The sequence below is a fragment of the Penicillium hordei genome (assembly GCF_028827395.1).
Source record: "Penicillium hordei strain IBT 12815 chromosome Unknown utg000002l_segment0_segment0, whole genome shotgun sequence".
Lineage (NCBI taxonomy): Eukaryota > Fungi > Ascomycota > Eurotiomycetes > Eurotiales > Aspergillaceae > Penicillium > Penicillium hordei.
In genome coordinates, this window is record NW_026623143.1 from 821124 (window position 1) to 839493 (window position 18370).

At 47.8% G+C, this 18370-nt stretch overlaps 8 protein-coding genes across 8 annotated transcripts; 5 read left to right on the top strand and 3 right to left on the bottom strand.

The window, feature by feature from the left end:
• Positions 1–73: 73 nt before the first annotated feature.
• Positions 74–1743, top strand: N7537_003613 (uncharacterized protein; the record flags this gene model as incomplete). The annotated part of the gene is made up of 4 exons (XM_056894671.1): positions 74–214; positions 275–480; positions 549–1311; positions 1366–1743. The coding sequence occupies 4 exons, from the start codon at positions 74–76 to the stop codon at positions 1741–1743; spliced, it is 1488 nt and encodes a 495-aa protein (XP_056754419.1).
• A 316-nt stretch (positions 1744–2059) lies between these two features.
• Positions 2060–3970, bottom strand: N7537_003614 (GMC family oxidoreductase; the record flags this gene model as incomplete). Its single annotated transcript, XM_056894672.1, has 3 exons — positions 2060–2268; positions 2339–2961; positions 3024–3970. 3 exons carry the CDS (start codon positions 3968–3970, stop codon positions 2060–2062), a joined length of 1779 nt encoding a protein of 592 aa, XP_056754420.1.
• A 1660-nt stretch (positions 3971–5630) lies between these two features.
• N7537_003615 (putative aromatic amino acid aminotransferase) lies at positions 5631–7465 on the bottom strand (the record flags this gene model as incomplete). Its single annotated transcript, XM_056894673.1, has 3 exons — positions 5631–6657; positions 6738–7293; positions 7342–7465. The coding sequence occupies 3 exons, from the start codon at positions 7463–7465 to the stop codon at positions 5631–5633; spliced, it is 1707 nt and encodes a 568-aa protein (XP_056754421.1).
• A 1189-nt stretch (positions 7466–8654) lies between these two features.
• On the top strand, positions 8655–10151 carry N7537_003616 (MFS transporter; the record flags this gene model as incomplete). The annotated part of the gene is made up of 1 exon (XM_056894674.1): positions 8655–10151. One exon carries the CDS (start codon positions 8655–8657, stop codon positions 10149–10151), a length of 1497 nt encoding a protein of 498 aa, XP_056754422.1.
• A 1065-nt stretch (positions 10152–11216) lies between these two features.
• Positions 11217–12408, bottom strand: N7537_003617 (uncharacterized protein; the record flags this gene model as incomplete). Its single annotated transcript, XM_056894675.1, has 3 exons — positions 11217–11631; positions 11690–11963; positions 12021–12408. The coding sequence occupies 3 exons, from the start codon at positions 12406–12408 to the stop codon at positions 11217–11219; spliced, it is 1077 nt and encodes a 358-aa protein (XP_056754423.1).
• A 460-nt stretch (positions 12409–12868) lies between these two features.
• Positions 12869–13778, top strand: N7537_003618 (uncharacterized protein; the record flags this gene model as incomplete). The annotated part of the gene is made up of 2 exons (XM_056894676.1): positions 12869–13415; positions 13528–13778. 2 exons carry the CDS (start codon positions 12869–12871, stop codon positions 13776–13778), a joined length of 798 nt encoding a protein of 265 aa, XP_056754424.1.
• Positions 13779–14284: 506 nt separating this feature from the next.
• N7537_003619 (uncharacterized protein) lies at positions 14285–14980 on the top strand (the record flags this gene model as incomplete). The annotated part of the gene is made up of 2 exons (XM_056894677.1): positions 14285–14527; positions 14591–14980. The coding sequence occupies 2 exons, from the start codon at positions 14285–14287 to the stop codon at positions 14978–14980; spliced, it is 633 nt and encodes a 210-aa protein (XP_056754425.1).
• Positions 14981–16628: 1648 nt separating this feature from the next.
• On the top strand, positions 16629–17663 carry N7537_003620 (uncharacterized protein; the record flags this gene model as incomplete). Its single annotated transcript, XM_056894678.1, has 1 exon — positions 16629–17663. The coding sequence occupies one exon, from the start codon at positions 16629–16631 to the stop codon at positions 17661–17663; it is 1035 nt and encodes a 344-aa protein (XP_056754426.1).
• Between the last annotated feature and the right edge of the window lie 707 nt (positions 17664–18370).

Sequence of the window (18370 nt, forward strand, 5' to 3'; positions counted from 1 at the left end):
AATCTGAGCTTGTCCAAATCTATAAAAAATAACCCTAGCATTGGTATATCAAGGGGCACCAATTCCACCCGTGATGGATAACTTGGAGAAGGATGCTACGAGCAGCGATAATGCCGATCAGGCAAAGGGTGAAATGGTTGAGCTTCGTGGAAGTTACACCGAGAAGGAAGAGAAAGCTGTCCTACGCAAAATTGATTTGGTCATTTTGCCTTTTGTAAGGGGTTCAAGCTGTCTCCTTGGTTCTTGTTCAGGCTAATGACGCGTATACTTCCAGATGTGCTTCGTGTTTTTCCTACAGTACCTTGACAAGCAAAGTCTCAGCTATGCCGGGGTCTTTGGACTAATTGAAGACCTCAACATGTCCAGCTCGCAATATTCATGGTCGAGCTCGATTTTCTATGTTGGCCAACTGGTCGCCGAGTATCCATTCATCTATCTCATGAGCCGGCTCCCCTTGACCAAATTCGTCGGTGCGACTGTGTAAGTTTGCTCTTGCGGTGTTATATGTGCCATGTCTGTCTCCCATCATGTGTTAACCGCCAATTCAGAATTATCTGGGGCATTATATGCATGTGCCTCGCAGCGCCGAAGAACTTCGCCGGATTTGCCACGGTGCGTTTCCTTCTCGGTTTCAGTGAAGGCGCCGTCTCGCCTGCCTTCGTGACAATCACCAGCATCTGGTACCGAAAGAAAGAACACAATGTCCGCACGGCATTATGGATTTCCGTGAATGGTCTGGCACAGGTTCTAGGCTGCTTCCTGATGTATGGCATCGGCAAAAACTCCTCACTTCCAATCGCTCCTTGGCGCGTGCTGTTTATCATCTGTGGCACGATAACTTCTGCTGCAGGCGTGGCGTTCTTTTTCCTTATGCCAAACGGGCCCAAAGATGCATGGTTCTTGAATGCTCGCGAGAGGGAAGTCCTGTCTTTACGCATGGCACAAGACCGGGATGGTGGTGACAAGTCCTCTTTTTCTGTTGCCCAGCTCAAAGAGGCAATAATGGATCCCAAGGCGTGGGTTGTCTTTTGGTTTGGTGTTTTGGTATGCATGCAGTCGCCGGTTTTGACTTTTGCATCTCTTGTGATCAAGTCGATTGGTTATACTAATCTCGAGACTATGCTATACACGGCTCCTTCGGGGGCTGTACAAATTTTCTTGTTGTGGATCGGTGTCGGTCTAGTGCTTATCTTCCCTAATCAGCGAACGCTGGTGGTTCTTGTTCTTATTATCCCGCCTCTAATTGGGACTGTGTTTTTGATGAAGTTGGACGTGACTGCTCAATGGGGTTTAATTGTTGCCTCGTGGCTGGTATGTATTTCTATTGACCGGGCCGGGTTTCTGTTGTTAACTGATTTTTTGCAGTCTTCATGTATCACCGCCTCCATGACAATACTTCTTTCACTGGCGGCATCGAATTTCAAGGGAAATACAAAGCGCGCTGTTGTGAACGGCATGTTTTTCATTGGTTACTGTGCTGCCTGCATTGCCTCGCCTCAACTATGGACTCACAGTCCTCGTTATACGGAAGGTGTGATAACATCCATCGTGACATGGTGTCTGCTTTTCGTGGTGGTGATTTTATTCCGCTTCTTGTGTGTGTGGGATAATAAGCAACGTGATGAACAGGCTGCCAGTTCTAGTGTTGTTAGTGTGGATCAAGAGGTCAAACTGGACCAGAATGGGTTGCCACTGACAGACATCACGGATAAACAAGACCGACAATTCCGATATGTGTGGTAACGCATTGTTTATATTCGTCATGGAAAGGATTTCCAGGGGGTTAGCTAATTTGACTGGTGCGGTTTTGTTGTAATGTATAGCACCGGAAACGTAAAATGCATAACGCGAAATTATTTCAAAGACATCTCAAAAGCGATACTAAAAAGTAACAGTGTTGAATTAAATATAACCTGGATAGCATGATCATAAGCCAAATATACCCGATTGTTAAAGACCCGCGTCCTCGAATACAGAGGCTACAGAAACGGTCGATTATTGTTGTTCAGAATAAATAGGTGTTCAATATGCGTACACAATGTTAATATACCATGGCAAACTATGACTGCTCCTTGATGATATCGGCCGCACGCTCAGCAACCGCATACACGGTACTCTGAAGGTGACCGCAGACCTGGAAAGGCATGACGGAAGCATCCACAACACGAACGTTCGAGGTTCCGTAAACCTTCAGCGACGTATCGACAACACCACCAAGCTCCTTGGGCAGCATGCCAGCCGTGGTAATCGGGTGGAAGTTTGATCGGTCTAGTGAAACAAAATGTTAGCAATGGAATTCCCACCAATCTTCTCCCAGCAAGTCGAATGATACACGTACATTTGCTGTAGATAAAAGTAGACCAGGCCTTGTCATCGGCACCAGCAGCAACAGTAGAAAGGCCGGGAGTGATCTCGGCGCCAGCCATATCAGCAAATGGCTCAGTCTTGAAGATATCACGAATAAACCGCGCGGCCTGTGCCTGGGAGTGGAGATCAAAGTCCAGCATGAAGTACTTGGGATCAATGATAGCCGGCGCCGTGGGGTCTGCGGAAGAAAGGTGAACGCTGCCGCGAGAGAACGGAACGGAACCCCAGTATTCGCTGCTGTATGAGGCTCCAGAGGCCGATAGCAGGATCTCCGCGACAGGAATTTCATCCTTGAAGATCAGATCCCACTGGATCTTGAAGAAACGGTAGATGTCACGGGCTTTGGTGATGTTGCCGTTGGCGGAGGCAACCTGAGCTGCATACGCGGGAAGCTTGCGAAGAAGTTCGGCTCCCAGTGCGGTGGAGTTGGGGAAGAGCTGGTCAGCTGAGGGGTAGGCGACGTAGTCAGCACTCTTGTCGCTGCCGTAGGTCTTCTTTGACTCGAACTTGAGGCCGTTGTTCATTTGGTCCTGCAAGTTTTCGCCGACGGTTGGCAGGTTAACCTTGGTGGCGATTCCGTGCTTGGAAAGAATGCTAGTGGGGGGAGTTTGGGTTAGCTTTCGTCAAAGGTTGAACGGGGGCGGTATTATGCTTACTGTGGGTTTCCGACTCCAGAAAGCTCGAGCAGAACGGGGGATTTCAATGCGCCAGCAGCGAGAATTACTTCACGGGTAGCCTTCACCACGGTCTTCTTGCCGTTTGAAAGAGTGACTTCGACACCATTTGCGGTGGCCTCGTTTCCATCCTTCCAGGCAATCTTATTGGCGTGTGTGTTGAGCCAGACATGGAGGTTGGTTCTGTTCTGGTAAGGATAATAGTATGCACGAGCAGCATCCTCACGGATGTTGAGATCAGCGTCAACCGTCTTGGGATACAGACTGTATCCAACCATGTCTCCGCTATTGGCGTCCCGGTTGTACGGAACAGGAACATCGAGGTTTTGGTAAGTAGCGTTCAACTTCTGAGCAAGACCGTCGTTCAACTGATTTGAAGACCAGCCAACCTTCAAGGGCCCAGTAAAGCCGTGGTAGGCCGGGTCAAAGGCAACACCCGATCCCTCCAAGAATGGGTAATTTGCCGGATCTTGCAATTTCTCGCTCTTTTTGAAGTAAGGGAGGAGAGTCTTCCAGTTCCAGCCCTTATTTCCGATGGTCTCCCACGCGTCGATCTGGGCAGCCTGGGCACGGAGGTAGGCCATGCCGTTGATGGTCGATGTTCCTCCGAGTGCCTTTCCGGCACGCACAATTTGTGAGAATCCACCGGCATATTCTTGGGCTGTCGTTTCGTAGGCCCAGTCAATGTCTGTACCGAACGCTTTACCGTATCCGAGGGTGTCGGTCACGTTTGGGTTGCTATATACAGAACCGCCGGCTTCGATCACGAGGACCGTGGTGTCCTTTTGCTCAGACAGTCGGTTTGCAACAACGAGGCCACTGGTGCCACCTCCAACGACGATGTAATCGTAGGTCGAGTCTGACTTGTGTGAGGCATTGGGGACTGCAGCTGCTAGTGGAAGCAGGGCAAGGCCGAAGAGGCTGCGCATGATTGCTATAATTCCGGGTTTAGGGGAGAAGGTTCAACGAGGAATATAACAGAACTTGTTTCCTAATGATTTTCCTCGTGGCTACATGAACGATTTATACTTCTGGGTCCCAATATGATTTACAAGCATAACGATCCACCTTTGATTCAGGAACATGGTGGAACACTTTGTCACATCAGACTAATTCCTTAACACGCGATCTACTTAGCCGTTGCTCCGTATTCCGTAGCAAATGGAAGAACAGAAGAACCCACTCTCCATCACTATCCACCACTCTCCACCACTCCCTACCACTCTCTACCACTCCCTACCACTCTCTACCATTCTCTACCACTCGCTACCACTCGCTACCACTTGCTATCACTCGCTACCACTACTCCGTGAGTATTTTTTTTATCCCAAAATTGGATAGCCAAGTGTAAGCCCAACAAGTGGCGGCCGAAATTAGAAGTAAATCCTTCTGAGGTTACAATTGTGGATATAACGGACAATCCTGACACCTCAAATCTCCGTTGTTTTTCCGTTATAGCGCCGGTAAGCAAGTTTAAAGTTCTTGCAGTGTGTCTCAATACCTAAGCCCCTACTTTGCTGATACCATAATCACTTCCATCGATCCACTCAATCAGCGGAAGATGACCGCAGCCACAGTCTTACTCATCTTTAGTCAGGAAGAAAGTATCCACCTTGGAAAAGTCGGGATTAATAATAACGGCATGCCGATCTTATTCGTTTCGGAACTCAAGTCATGCCGAATCCCCACATGAAACTTTCGACCTAAGACAAAGATAACCGGTCCCCGGTACTATGTTTCACTCGTTTTTTTTTGGTATTTGGTTTAGTGCACAGTTGATATCATGTCCCGGGGCTATGCAATCCGTGGGCTATGCAATGTGCCAACATCCTATACTCCATATCTAGGTAACCATTGTAACCACTTCTCTAATTGGTTTCCTTTGGGAACTTAAGATTTACACTTTTGATCTGATAAATAAAAGGGTGAAAACTAAGTTGGTCTAGGCCCAAATGTTAGAGAGCAAGTGGCGAGTGGCATCAATTGTGGATACAATGCGGATATTTTCGACCTTAATCACTGGAGTCGCCAAAGTACAACATACTATGTTGTATATCCAACACGGATCAGTCATTCCCGTCACGACGGGTTACGTGAAACATTTGGAGTGGCACCACCAACCCCCGAATTAAGGATAGAAGCCCTTTACAAACTGACACTACCCGACTGAGATGGGGCGAATCATCATGGCGGAGTGTGACCTGCCAAGAGACAAATGACACGCTCTTGACACATACGAAGCTCCGTGGCATGTGCTGATGAGAAGAATGATTTCTACCATAGTTTCATCAGATCATGCATCCGAGATATTGACTCCATTATTTCTAGCGTAAAGAAGCTGCTCTACTAGACCGCATTTTGAGCATTAATTTAGTCAAAAGGGCAAGATCTGCACAACAATTCAACCATGATCTTCAAGATCTTCGATTAGAACATGCTCATGCAGGGCTTTTAGTGCGCTTTCAGTCTTGATCCCTTTAAAGTATCTATCCGCATTACTTGTACGTTGCGCCATAATACAGGAGAGACCACGGCCATTGTTGACTCGTGCCGTTTATAGGAACATTCTAAAACAGACTATCCAGTCTATCAGCATCCGTTCCCTAGAAAGTTAACACCCGGTAGATTCAAAACATCCACCGCATCCTCATCACCCAATCCATTAAGATCCTTGCGCAGCCAAAATGACCGGAACCCCTCCACCAATCTCTGGGTGAAAGGTGCCACCTCGTCAACCTCCATAGGGGCAAAAGCAAGACGGATATACCGATAAGCTTTCTGGGCAGACATAGGTGTCGCAGCGAACATCGATCCAGGACCGACAAGACAAAGGTGAGGCTTCTTGGTCAAATGAATCCAAAGCGCCTGTGCGAGTCGCTCGGGAGAATATTGTGAGCGCAAGGGATGAGTATCAACCCGAGTCTCAACCCACACGAACATGCCACCCATCGGCCAGACAAAGTCATACATCTGCACTCGATCAACGACCTCCCAGGCATCGATGTGCTCTTCACTCGATCCATAGAAGAGATACTTGTTCTCTTCTAGAATCGTGCACATAGCCTGCATGCGCGTCTCATACCCGGCACGTAACCCTTCCAGCCACCGTACCCAACCATCCATGTGCCAGCTCGAAGCGATCTGTTTGGATGATTTCCCAGATATATCATCCTGTTGACCAACGATCATTTCCGCTATTAGTGATTGAACAAATCCGGATGGTTGTTGAGTTGACACTTCTGTTATGCGAGTGAGACGTTCGATGATAGCCGGCTGTGCTGTGATCCAGCCGAGACGACTACCGGGTGCAATGGTCTTGGAGAATGTGTCGAGTCGCACTACTCGGCCCTCTGTGTCGATGGATAGATATGAGGGGACGAGTGAGTCCAGGTAAGCGTAGCCTGAGGACTTGCCCTCTGCGTTGTAGTTCTTGGTGTATAGATTTGGTTCCGAGGATGAGCCACGGTAATGCACCGTCTTCCCATAAGCGGATGGGAACTGCAAGTTCCAGTATGGCTCGTCTTCGATGATAATAACATCGTATTTCTGGCAGAGGGCGTAGATCACCTTTCGGCGTTCGACAGAGAGTGTTCCACCAGTGGGATTTTGGCCGGTTCTCATCATCCTGTCAGTACACATTCACGCCTTTTTTTTCCTCCTGCTTTTTCCGTTTCTTTCCACAGGATAGATACTCACGAAACAGTATACATCAAATGAGGCCGTCTGCCACGCCGGAAATCCCAATTCTCCAACACATCCTGTAATCCCCCTTTCCCGCTAGCAAGCATACCCTGACCATCCATCGCAACACCGGCGACATTCAAACCACGAGGTGACACCGTCTGGATAGCATTCATATAAGCAAACTCCTCACATAGGACGCCCTCCCGCTGCTGAATCCAATCCCGGTCGGGATTCCATATATTCGTAAATGCTTCAATGGCCTTGGCAAAGCCATCGGTCGATCCACAAGTCAACAACACCTCGGGACCGCCCACATAGGGTACATTTGGATGTAGATGGTCTCTTGTGAACGAGCGCAGAAAGGTCCTTAAAGGAGGGTATCCTTCGGCGGTGCCGTATTGGAGAGCGGTTGTTAAGTCGATTTTGCGAGTGACATCTGGCGTGGGGCTTTCCTTAGGGACTGTTACTCGGACGGAGTGTGAATCTTTATCTTTGGATTCGAAGCGCTGGGGTAGAGCGACTTTGGCTTCGAGTGTATCGTAGGGGAAATAGGATGCATGTGGCAAACCTAGGAGAATTAGTATATGCTAGAAGTAAGTGGAATTATCTCTTTTACCTCCAGCGAAATTAGCAATCCCGGGTGTCTGGAAGTATTTATAGAACCCCTTGACGCTGCTGGGTTTCTTGTTCTTGGTCGCATAGGACAAGTGGTGTGACAGGTCCAATGGTGGAGCCGTCATGATTACCGACCTAACGGTTTTGCATAAATAGGGTGGAGGGAAAAAGCAATTATAACATATGTAATGAGAACTGAGGTAAAATGTAAGTCTCTGGATTATTTCGACAATTCGATGTTTTTTTAATCGGAACTCCCCGGTTACCCCCCCCCCCCCCGCACCGTTTGCTTGATAATCAGGGTGTTGGACTCCAGTGTCAGTCTCCACCAGATCTAACCTCTTTCTGATAGCTTGAACTGATTTGGTTGGCTATATAACTTTGTAGATATCTTATCTGGCAGAATTGAGACTCTGACCATTGCCACGCAATATCAAGTGATTGGCGGGAGTCTTTTGGGGTGATTGGTTTCTCATATGACGAGCTCGGAGTATAAAGGGAGAATACGGAAAACAAGTTCAACCTGCGCTTAAAGCCATTTTATCTCGATAGCTCGATGGGTTTTATCCCAATTTCTTAGACTAGGTCGAGGTTGGCTTTGTTCTAACGGCATTCGCTTGCGCCTTACTCCAGCATCTATGGGAAATTATTGAGAGACTGTCCCTTTAGATATTCACCACCTTATTGATGTTAAAGCTAGAATCTAGAATCTAGAATGTAAATGTGATGGGTTTCCATCACGATAAAAATATTTACTTAGACCGAGCGCGTACTCGTATGGACGCGACTGGACGTGTTCATATCTGGTCTATGCTGTAGTTAATTTCATAAAAGTACGATAAAGTGTTGGGTTCATCGCACCTCCGAAGTCATTTTCTCGTCAATAGTCCGCACTAGCCCTATACCGTCAGGTTACGAACAGGTCTTTCAGGTGATTCTATACAAAACCATCGTTTGAATCGCGTGCCTTCTGCATACGTAATTGACAGAGTTGTCGCGGAAGACATATTGCCGAATATCCGAATTGTCGGATATAAGTTTCTCTGGAATATCGACATGGCCCACAAAATGGTGGTAGCTATGAATTTTAACAGGTCAAGCCTTAATCAAGCGGCAACACTATTTCCATCTCTCCTGCAAGACCCAATTCTTTTTTTCTAACGCCATGGGCTGGTGGCCAACCCTAAAAAAAAGCGGGAAATGGATTCAAGAACTACCGGCGACTCAAATCTTCCACTTCATACTCGTCACTCTTTTCCCCAACGCCTAGAGAGGTTGGATATATGATTCTGATTGATTATGGGGGACGACAACATGAATCTAAAGCCGGTCGAGTCGGCGCGGTCACTCGCTTCAACTTTCTCGCCCATCCACGAGGTCTTTTTCGTTGCCATTGTTTGCATGGGTCAATTTATGACACAAACCAATGTCGGAGTATGTCTTTCACCGCTTGATATTGTCGGTGATAGCTTTGGTATCGATGACCCTGGCATTTTGAGCTGGTTCATGGCTGGGTACTCCTTGACTGTTGGCACATTCATCTTGGTGTCTGGCCGGTGCGGCGATCTATTCGGTTATCGTCGAATGTTCATCATCGGATTCTGCTGGATTGCGCTCTGGTCTCTTGTTGCAGGTCTCAGCGTCTATTCTAACTATATCCTCTTTGTCTTCGCACGTGTTTTCCAAGGCATCGGTGGCGCATTGCTGATGCCCAACGCATTGGCTCTTCTCGGAGCCACTTACCAACAAGGAAAGAGAAAGAATATGATTTTTGCCATCTTCGGTGCCGCTGCCCCAAACAGTGCCCTTTTGGGATCTGTCTTCGGTGCGATCTTCTCTCAGTTAGCTTGGTGGCCCTGGACATATTGGACCCAGGCTCTCGTTGCTCTTGGTTGCGCTGGATTAGGCCTGCTCGTGATCCCGTCCATTCACCATGACACTCCCTTTGATAAATCCTTCCTGGGTCTGCTAAAAGCTCTCGATGCGCTCGGTGGAGCCTGCGGTATCGGTGGCCTGGTGCTCGTGAACATTGCATGGAACCAGGCACCTATCGTGGGATGGAGCGAACCCTACGTCTATATTCTTCTGATCATTGGAATTTTGTTAATCGCGGCGTTCTTCTGTGTCGAATTCTGGGTAGCCGAGCAACCCCTCATTCCGTTCCACGCATTCAGTCGCGATGTCTCATTTGTCCTTGGTTGTGTTGCCTGCGGTTGGGGCTCATTCGGAATCTGGATCTACTACTTCTGGCGATTTGAAGAGAACTTCCGTCAGGTGACCCCTCTGCTGGCTTCTGCTCAGTTTGTCCCCGTGGGTCCTGTGGGTATCATCGCATGCGTTGTCACCGGATGGCTGATGGGCCGCATGCGCCCCGGGCTGATCATGGTGTTGTCGATGACTGCCTTCACCTTAGGCAATGTTTTGATAGCAATTGCTCCGGTGCACCAGACCTATTGGGCCCTGACATTCGTTTGCTTGTTAGTTATCCCTTGGGGTATGGATATGTCCTTCCCCGCAGCGACTCTGATGTTGTCAAATGCGGTTGAGCGCAAGCATCAGGGTGTCGCAGCGTCATTGGTAACTACTATCGTCAACTACAGCATCTCGCTGAGTTTGGGACTCGCCGGTACTGTGGAAGTTCACGTCAACAATGGAGGTCACACTCCCGATGATGTTCTGAAAGGATATAGGGGCGCGTTGTATTTGGCTGTTGGTCTTGGTGGGTTAGGGATGTTCCTCAGTGCGATCTACGCATTTAAGGGTTATCGAGATGAGAGACAGTCAGTAAATTCCAATAACGAGGAAGCTTAGGAATAAGTTAGTGTCTAATTGTATGTAATATTTAATTTAGAAAATCAACAAACTAGTCAATCAAGCTTAGTACTTAGCTAGAAACAAGGTCATCAGATAATATTTACCGGCTTTTAGGTCATTTCAACTTATTAGTCTTCTTCCTACGTAGTCATCTATCATCTTCAAGATCACATGGCGACTGCAACCTCTAGGATCATTCAGTGGCTTAAAGGTTCCTTCCCTGGCAATTGATACATCAACCTTCCAATCTGTCCCCAACAACACGTTGAACCTCAGAAAAGACCACCTTTATCCCTCAACTCATCGTCGATAATTAGTTGAAAAGGGACCGACTTGTGACACTTTTGCATTTTTGCGGCATGCCACCGACCAGCACTGTCCACTCAAAATGGTTTGCGAACTCGCCGCTTGGTAAAGAAGTATGGTTGGGTGGAACAAACACCTGTGTACGGAATGCCTAGTTCCGAACTCTGTCTGGATGGACCTCGGCATCGAAGATAAAATCTCAATACGGCCATTGCCTCACTAACAGAATCCTATGGAAGAGGGAAAATGTCGCGGACTTGGCCAACCTTCAATGCAAGTCTGGCGAGTTTTGGAATCTACCAAACTGGGGAAAGGCTTCAACAGAGAAGTATCTGACTGGGTGTGAGGGTTCCTTAATCATATCGAACCACCTTGCCTTTTAACCCGGAAAGCTGATCCTGATTGGATCCTTTTCCAATCTGCGGGATCAACAATTCCACATCAGAGGAGCCCAAGGTTCCGGTCAGGGCAAATCTTAAAAGAGATGTAAGTCCAAACCTGGCTAAAGCTTCAAGCTCAGGGTCTTCTAGTTCGAGTGGTATAAATAGGTGTGGAATCATGATGTCCATTTTGTGGTGCTGTAAATAGTAATTCTATGATTCTCTATGTGCTTCTTGGATATCCTTCTCGATACATAGTTAGTGATAATATACAACTCAGTCAATCCCTTATTCAAACAAATTTTCATACCTAGACGCGAAGGGTCGGATTACTAATGCCGCATTAAGATAGACCTGATCTGGAAAATAGGATGCCTCATTGTCGATATCGTGGAGTCCACTGACTCCATAACTCGATGCCGCACATGAAGTATTCCAGGCCCTTGATGTACATTTCAAGTTCATAGGTCAAGCTTTCCATACTGTTATGTCGAATTTCATCAGTGGATTGCTTAAAAGCGAGCTCCAATTCCCGACAGTAGCTATACATCAAGCGCTTGCAGGCTGTATATGGTAGTCCTGTCTCGTTGGCAAGAATGTAGATGGCGGAGAATGGCTGGGCACCATCGGTTGGGTTCGCCTGGTATACTTTCCATTCTCGCTCCCAGCTATAGATATCATTCATAACACTGACATGCCGAAATGCCGTGCTTTCCAAAGCGGCGGTATTTTTGAGTTCAGGGGAAGTGAGATAGAGCTTGGCACCGAATCTAATGAGAGCTGTGTAGAGTCTACATAGCCGTCAGTACTCAACAACGATTTCTGAAAATAAACAACGACAATACATACGGTCTGCCCATATCTATCTCCCTAAACTTGAGGTATGATCCGAGAGCTTTTATTGTGGCCCTCTCTTGAGATGTCTGTGCCTGCAGCAGTTGACAGAATCCATGGGCAACATCACTTGCCAGAATCTCATCCATACTTCGCATGGCCATAACCGTATCGTGAAGCATCCACTCAAGACAGATACTTCTATCGGGGCTCGCTGTTCCAAGGGCAATTGTCATAACCCTGTCCCGATACGACAGCATTTGTGTAAAACTCATTTTCTCAAGTTGATCTATCTCAAAGGTCAATAATAGATGTCCAAACGGAACCCCCGGCCATGAGAACTCACCATCAATGAGTAAAGATAAGTAAAGCATCTTGCATGTCAAATCAATGCGATCGTCTCGCGTCAATGGAAAAAAGTGACTAAAGGCGCGGGAGAACCCGACACAAAGGAACCCCTTTTTCTCCTTCTCGCTGGCGAAATTCCAATTATTGCCGAAATATGGCTCAACCTGTGCTTGAATTTGTTCCCATCCTAGTGGATGAGTTTTGGATTCTAGTCGGCGTGCTGGAATCTCACAAGGGACATTTCGTGGTGTTGAGTACTGTCTGGCCGATTTTTTTATCGAATAGATATGGGACATAAAGACCGGCCGATTAACAGCCAATCCCACGTCAAATCGGCGTTCATTTGCCAATAGCTTCCAGATGCATGCCCTTTGAAATCTATGCATTGCAGCTTATATCGATTGGATTTCATTTGAGTTTTTGGTTGGCGATTGCGAGTCTCCACCACAGATGCTGCACAAAATTACGCACGGACCATCGAAACGTGATGTCACCCATATCAACCAACCATGGTCCATGTTACTCTTCTTTTTACGCTTATCTCTAATTCTACTCCAAGTTTGCTTCATACATATGTACGCACCATACCAATCGACATTCTCTCTCCATTACTATCTCATCTTGCAAGCTGAACTCAATATTAGAAATCAGTTCTACCCCGCCAATCCGATCGTCGGCGTTTGCGAGAGAAGGCCGAGACCTTCATACTGACATATGGTTCTAGCTTCGGCTTCTATCAGCCATCAAAGCTCTCTTCAGGTAGCCCTCCGGCGCCTCAGTGCAATCAAAGCATATAGTGGAAGTTTTCCCAGCAGTTCTTTGAGTCTATCAACGAAGGCTGCCACAATGAGCGCACCGTCAGAGAACCGACAGCCTGCCCCATGGCGCGATATCCTTGATTCTCATCTCAAACAAACACCTGGATATGAATTCACAATTGCAACAATTGGCTACAATGCTCAGCAGCGTCCTGTACCTCGCCTGCGGACTTGCGGCTGTCGTGGTTTCTTCCCAGAACTCGAGCTCCACCCTAAGGGCCAGGAAGCTATGGATCAGCAGGTGGAAGGTGGTGGCAATCCACCCGTGTTCGAAAGTGACATGCTTTCGTTTACCACTGATGCTCGAATGGATAAGCTTCCTCAACTGGAGTCCTCGGGTCATGCGATTGAAGCGGTGTTCTGGCTAAAGGATCTCATGACTCAGTGGCGCATCAAGGGGACGGCATATGCAATTGGCAACCCAAGTGGAGAGGATTCAGAGGAAGAGAAGACATCTCGAAATGAGATTAGAAAAGCATTGAGGGTGAAGGGGGATAACGACAGCGACATCGCAAAGTGGACATGGGAAAAGGCTGTCACAAAATACTTTGCAAACCACTCCCCTGTCGCAAGAGGTATGTTGTCTCTATCTAGGTTCTTGTGTTTTATTCCTACATTGATCTTATACCAGATTACAAAGCCGGTTGTTTTCCTGTCATCCGGAGCCCTTACTGACTGGGAATCTAGGTTCTTTCCGAAACCCTCACCCTGGACAACCTAGATCCTCAACTCCCAGCCAATTAGATCTCAAACTAGGTCAAAAGGTTCTGGACCTACATGACTCTGTTGCACGGGCAAATTTCCGAGTTGTCGTTATTCGACCGGAGGAGGTTGAGCGTTTAGATCTTACTGATCAAGAGGACGCCAAAAGATGGAACTGGACGTTGATTGACGGAAACGATGTTTCTTGGTGGAATGAGGTTGAATTGTGGCCGTGATTCTACAAATACTGCAAAGAGGTTTATTTTATACACGTTTAGATGAACTTGTATTCCAAAGAATATGCATGAATCGAGCTACCTACGTTGGATGTTTTCATCTAAAGTTATAAGGCTCTGTATCTATACGTATTAATGGGATATCTTGAAAAAAAAAAGCCTAATGTCTTGGTAGTTTCCGTAGGTGCTTATCGGAAGCTGCACCGAGTAAGTAAGATTATCAAATCTGTTTGATTTTCGTGGTTTGCTTGATGTGTGTGAGCTTGTCGTTTTGCTTTCTGGTTGTCGCATGCCTGAAAGAATCTTCACTCTTGTCAACCTGTCGCAACTCGAACACAACGACTAATAACGACTAATACGCGTCGCACGCGCGACAGTTACCTTTCACTTCTCATTTCCTCTGATCTCATTAGTAAAAGTGAGTCCCCTCAAATCTCATTCTCTTACCTGCGTTATCCCAGCACATACCCGACCACCGACACGTTCAAATAGTGTCTGATACCAAGATGCCTAACGACAACCCTGCCTGCGCTGACTGTAAAGCCAAGAAGAAGCGGTGCATTCACCGTAACCAGCCTGTGAAGGTCACCGAGGCTGAAGCTGTCCCAGCCAGCATGTCTTCCCCCTCCGCTCCCCCTCCCCCTCCCCCTCCTGTCCCAACTCCCACCGCGACTCCCGCCCCTGTGGCTCCCCCCGGTCCAGCTACCAGAGGCCGTCGCAAGGCCGCTGAGGCTAAGGCCAAGGCCAAGGTACGTAACATAGACCCTTTAACTTATCTTTGGTGTTGTCACCCAGCTAACGCATGGGTGTAGGAGATGAGTCCCGCTCCCGCGGACTCCAGTGACGAGCTTTCCTCCGTGCCCTCCGAGGCCGAGGAGAAGCCGGTGGTCAACAAACCCACCAAGCGCACTCGCCGCGCCAATACCACCGCCGCCGAGTCCCAGACCGGGGCCCCTGACCTCTCCCCCGATAATCTCCATGCCGCCTCCACCATGTCCATCCACCGCGTCTGGGCGCGCGTGCTTCAGGGCAACCTCCAGGAACTTGAGAGGAGCATGCAGGCCTTCAATGAGGCTCACCGCGAGAGCCTCGCCGCTCCTCAGGCCTTGAACGAGGCCCACCGTGAGACCCTCGCCGCCGCCCAGGCCATCCAGCGCACTGTCGAGGGCTGGATTCAGACCTGGGCGGCCACTGGTCGTTAAGCATTCTCAACGTTCATCGCCGCACCCTTCCAACGCCTCGGTCCTGGTTTCTTTGGTTCTCATGCTTTGGGATGGATATTTGCGGTCGGTTGAGATGTTATCGGAGGGAATTTTAGAGGGAAATTTACTGGTTCTGATCTGAGAGGAAATTCTTCGGTCCCTGATACGGGACGTGCGCGACCAGGTCGGGATAATTCACGTGGCTTGAAGCCACGTGAGCCTGGTCGGCACCCACGGATCTGTTTGTTTTGTTTTCGAGAAACGTTCCTGGTGTCCCTGGACACCTACATTATCCATGGATTTTCGAAGTCGAGTCGTCTTTGTAAACATAAACCCCTATACTACCGAGTAGTAGATTCAACATGTATACTCCATAGTTGGTCGGCCGTAATGATTAGCATAGTCCAATGTGGAATGAGTTATTTGTATGTCACGTGTGAAGCCTAGACTAGAAACTCCAAAGCCGTCTTTAAAAAATATATATATTACTTTAAAATTGTTTTGGAGAGTCGGGGACCTGATATGGGTACAGGGAAGTTCCCAGGAGAAAATGCCAAGAGGAATTCTATGATACCTATGACGGTCGATTTCCTCCGATCAGCCAACCACCGTTGGTTATCAAAATACAGTGGGTCCCGGCCTCCAACCAGGGACACTCCCGGTTCTTCCGCGGGAGGGATCGTCCGGCTCCCAATAGTGTGCCTAGGGACTCCATTTTCTTTTGGTATTTGAGTACGGAGTATGTATTAGAGTATTTGACTTTCACAATACTCGTATTCCCCGTGATCCCCGTGATCCCCGAGTCCCCGGTTTTTGGTCCCCGACCGTTACGTGTCAAACCTGTCTTAGGAAAGGTGTGTGTTGATGTTTACGAAACAGGGTTCTCATCAAATTTAATTGTCTTTTCTATTTGGTCTTGTCTAATTCAACAATCTCTAGTTCTCCAGGAATCTCCCCATATATTTCGGTTGCCGGGAGACTCGACTTTCCGAAGAATGGGTGACTTGAGTACAGCGGGTGGATGGTCAGGATCTTCTCATAATGATCATCACGAACTTTTTTGGAGTCTGATAGAGGAAGCTAAAGTACTAATGGAGTACGGAGTACTCCGTATACTCAGTTCCCTAGGGCAACACTACTCTTAGTCTGCATAAACTGACACTGACACATGCAGCAATCTGCCTCACCGCTTAAATGATAATGGTACAGGCGGTCCAATCACTAATGAAAGATCAGAAGTTGCCGATGCAGTTAGCCCTAGGATATGCAGGACGTGCAGGATTCCTATCAAATACATCAGGGGCCTTTTTCTGTACAACTGTCCCGTATATAGTTATGTACGGTATTCGTACTCCGTAGCAAGATATGACCCACTAAACAAAGTATTTACCATACCAATACCATACTCTTCAATTTCTCGATTTCCAAAGTTCTCTTATTTCTGTTCGAACTTTCCCCTCCTCTCTGCTTCACCGTTACTTGCACTTTTAACTGCAGATCATATATCATTGAGGGGTCAATAATCTCCTTTTTCGCTTTCTCCGTCACCTTTTGTCTTCCCTTCCGATTCTGGTCGAACTCACGATTTACGACGAAACGATCACCCAAACACCTACCCAACTATAAACAGGAGATTCAATAATTTGTTATGGCCATGGCATCAATGGATGCTCTAGGGGCCTTCACCCACATGAAAGACAACCTTCCTGCATGGATCGCTCGCGTTTCAGAGCTTGCTACACACACTCACAAGAAACACAATGAATACTCCGAAGCTTACAGACGCCACGCAAACATCAAGTCCCGCCGACGCAAAAACAGCTCTGTTTGCTCCATCCATACCAATGACCTCGTTCCGATCGCACAAAGGAAGAGTCCCAGCCCAGAACCTCTGACCCTGGAGACACCACAGGATGCGCCCGAGCAAGGCCAACGTTCAGGTCGCAAGCGCACTACAGATGACGCCCCATCAGTCGAGTCCAATGAAGAATACAACATGTTGGTAAGCACACGGCACAATGTCATCATTGAGTATGATGGCCATACACAGCAGACACTCGAGACAATTGTACACGATATCGGGGTGGCCAGGAACAACATCAGACGAGGGCAAATGTCATTGATGCCGCGCACAGGACTGCGCTCGGGCTTGTTGAGCAAAGGCATGATGAATATGCCGAGTGGACTGGGACAGACAGGGCCACTCTCTTGTGTTCGCAGCACCCGGACCACGGCTGGAGTTGTCGGTATTTCTGGGACCAGCGCACTTCGGAAAGACTCCCCTTTTGATTTCGCAGACAAGCAATTGGAACTTGCTCATTCGCTTTGCGAGACAGCAGCTTACCAAGTCCTCCGATCGGGCGACTGTGGCACGGAACTGGACGGCGTGGAGGAGAAATTCAAGATGCTACTCGAGGCGGCTATCAACGAGGTCGACCGCATTATGGCAGAAAAGAAACAACAAGAAGAACACGAGCAAAAACAGCAAGAAGGGACTGCGGAAGAAGGACCTCCCAAACCGCCCCCTACTCCATCCGCGGCGCGACTTGCCATGGTTGCTGCCATTGCTGCGAACAAACCCTCAATAGCCACGGCAGGCACCATTGAAGTCGATGATAACTCATCTCTCTCGGCTGAGTCGATTGATCTCACTGCATTCCGATCCACTCGGATCCGAGTTTAAACCCTGGCACAGCCAACACTTGATCTCATTAGCGATTTAGCGTGTGTTGAAACCCTTCCAGCAAAACCATTACAGCCAGTTGATCCCTTTGATCTGTTGAGACCATTTCTTTCTCTTTGATTGCGATCTGATTTGTAGTTACGGGGGCGCGCACACCAATTACTCCATTCATTCTCATATTTGCGATCCATATTTTACTGTTCTTACTGTCTTTGATCTCATTTTTCAAGATTGTCCTTGTTTGGGTTTGGGGGTACATATCTCCTACCTATCTCTTGCATCAGCTCATGACTCATTCCCCAAGGGAGCACGGCGTTGGAATCGGCGTTTTTATTGTTATTTATGTTTCTTCTGTCCTTGTCCACCGAGTTTTCTGGGCCCCTCTACGTTCCTTGCATCCATTCTCAGTACATATTTCTGGCAGGAATTTGAGTTTTCTTTTCATGGATATTTCAGCTTTGTTGTCAGGTTCGCATATAAGGTCTACAATACAAATAATTGCTCGGAGTACTCCGTACGTTGAAGGCGTGATGGGTCCAACATTCTAACAGATTTGAGTCAAGTTCCGCCAATAATGTGAAATGTACAAATGAATTTGTGTCCTTGTCATTATCCTTGTCATTATCCTTGTCTTCCCTGTAATAATCCTGGACTCAGGGCTCGGCAATGTCCCAATGCATGACCGTTGCCGTCCCCTGCCTCGGTAC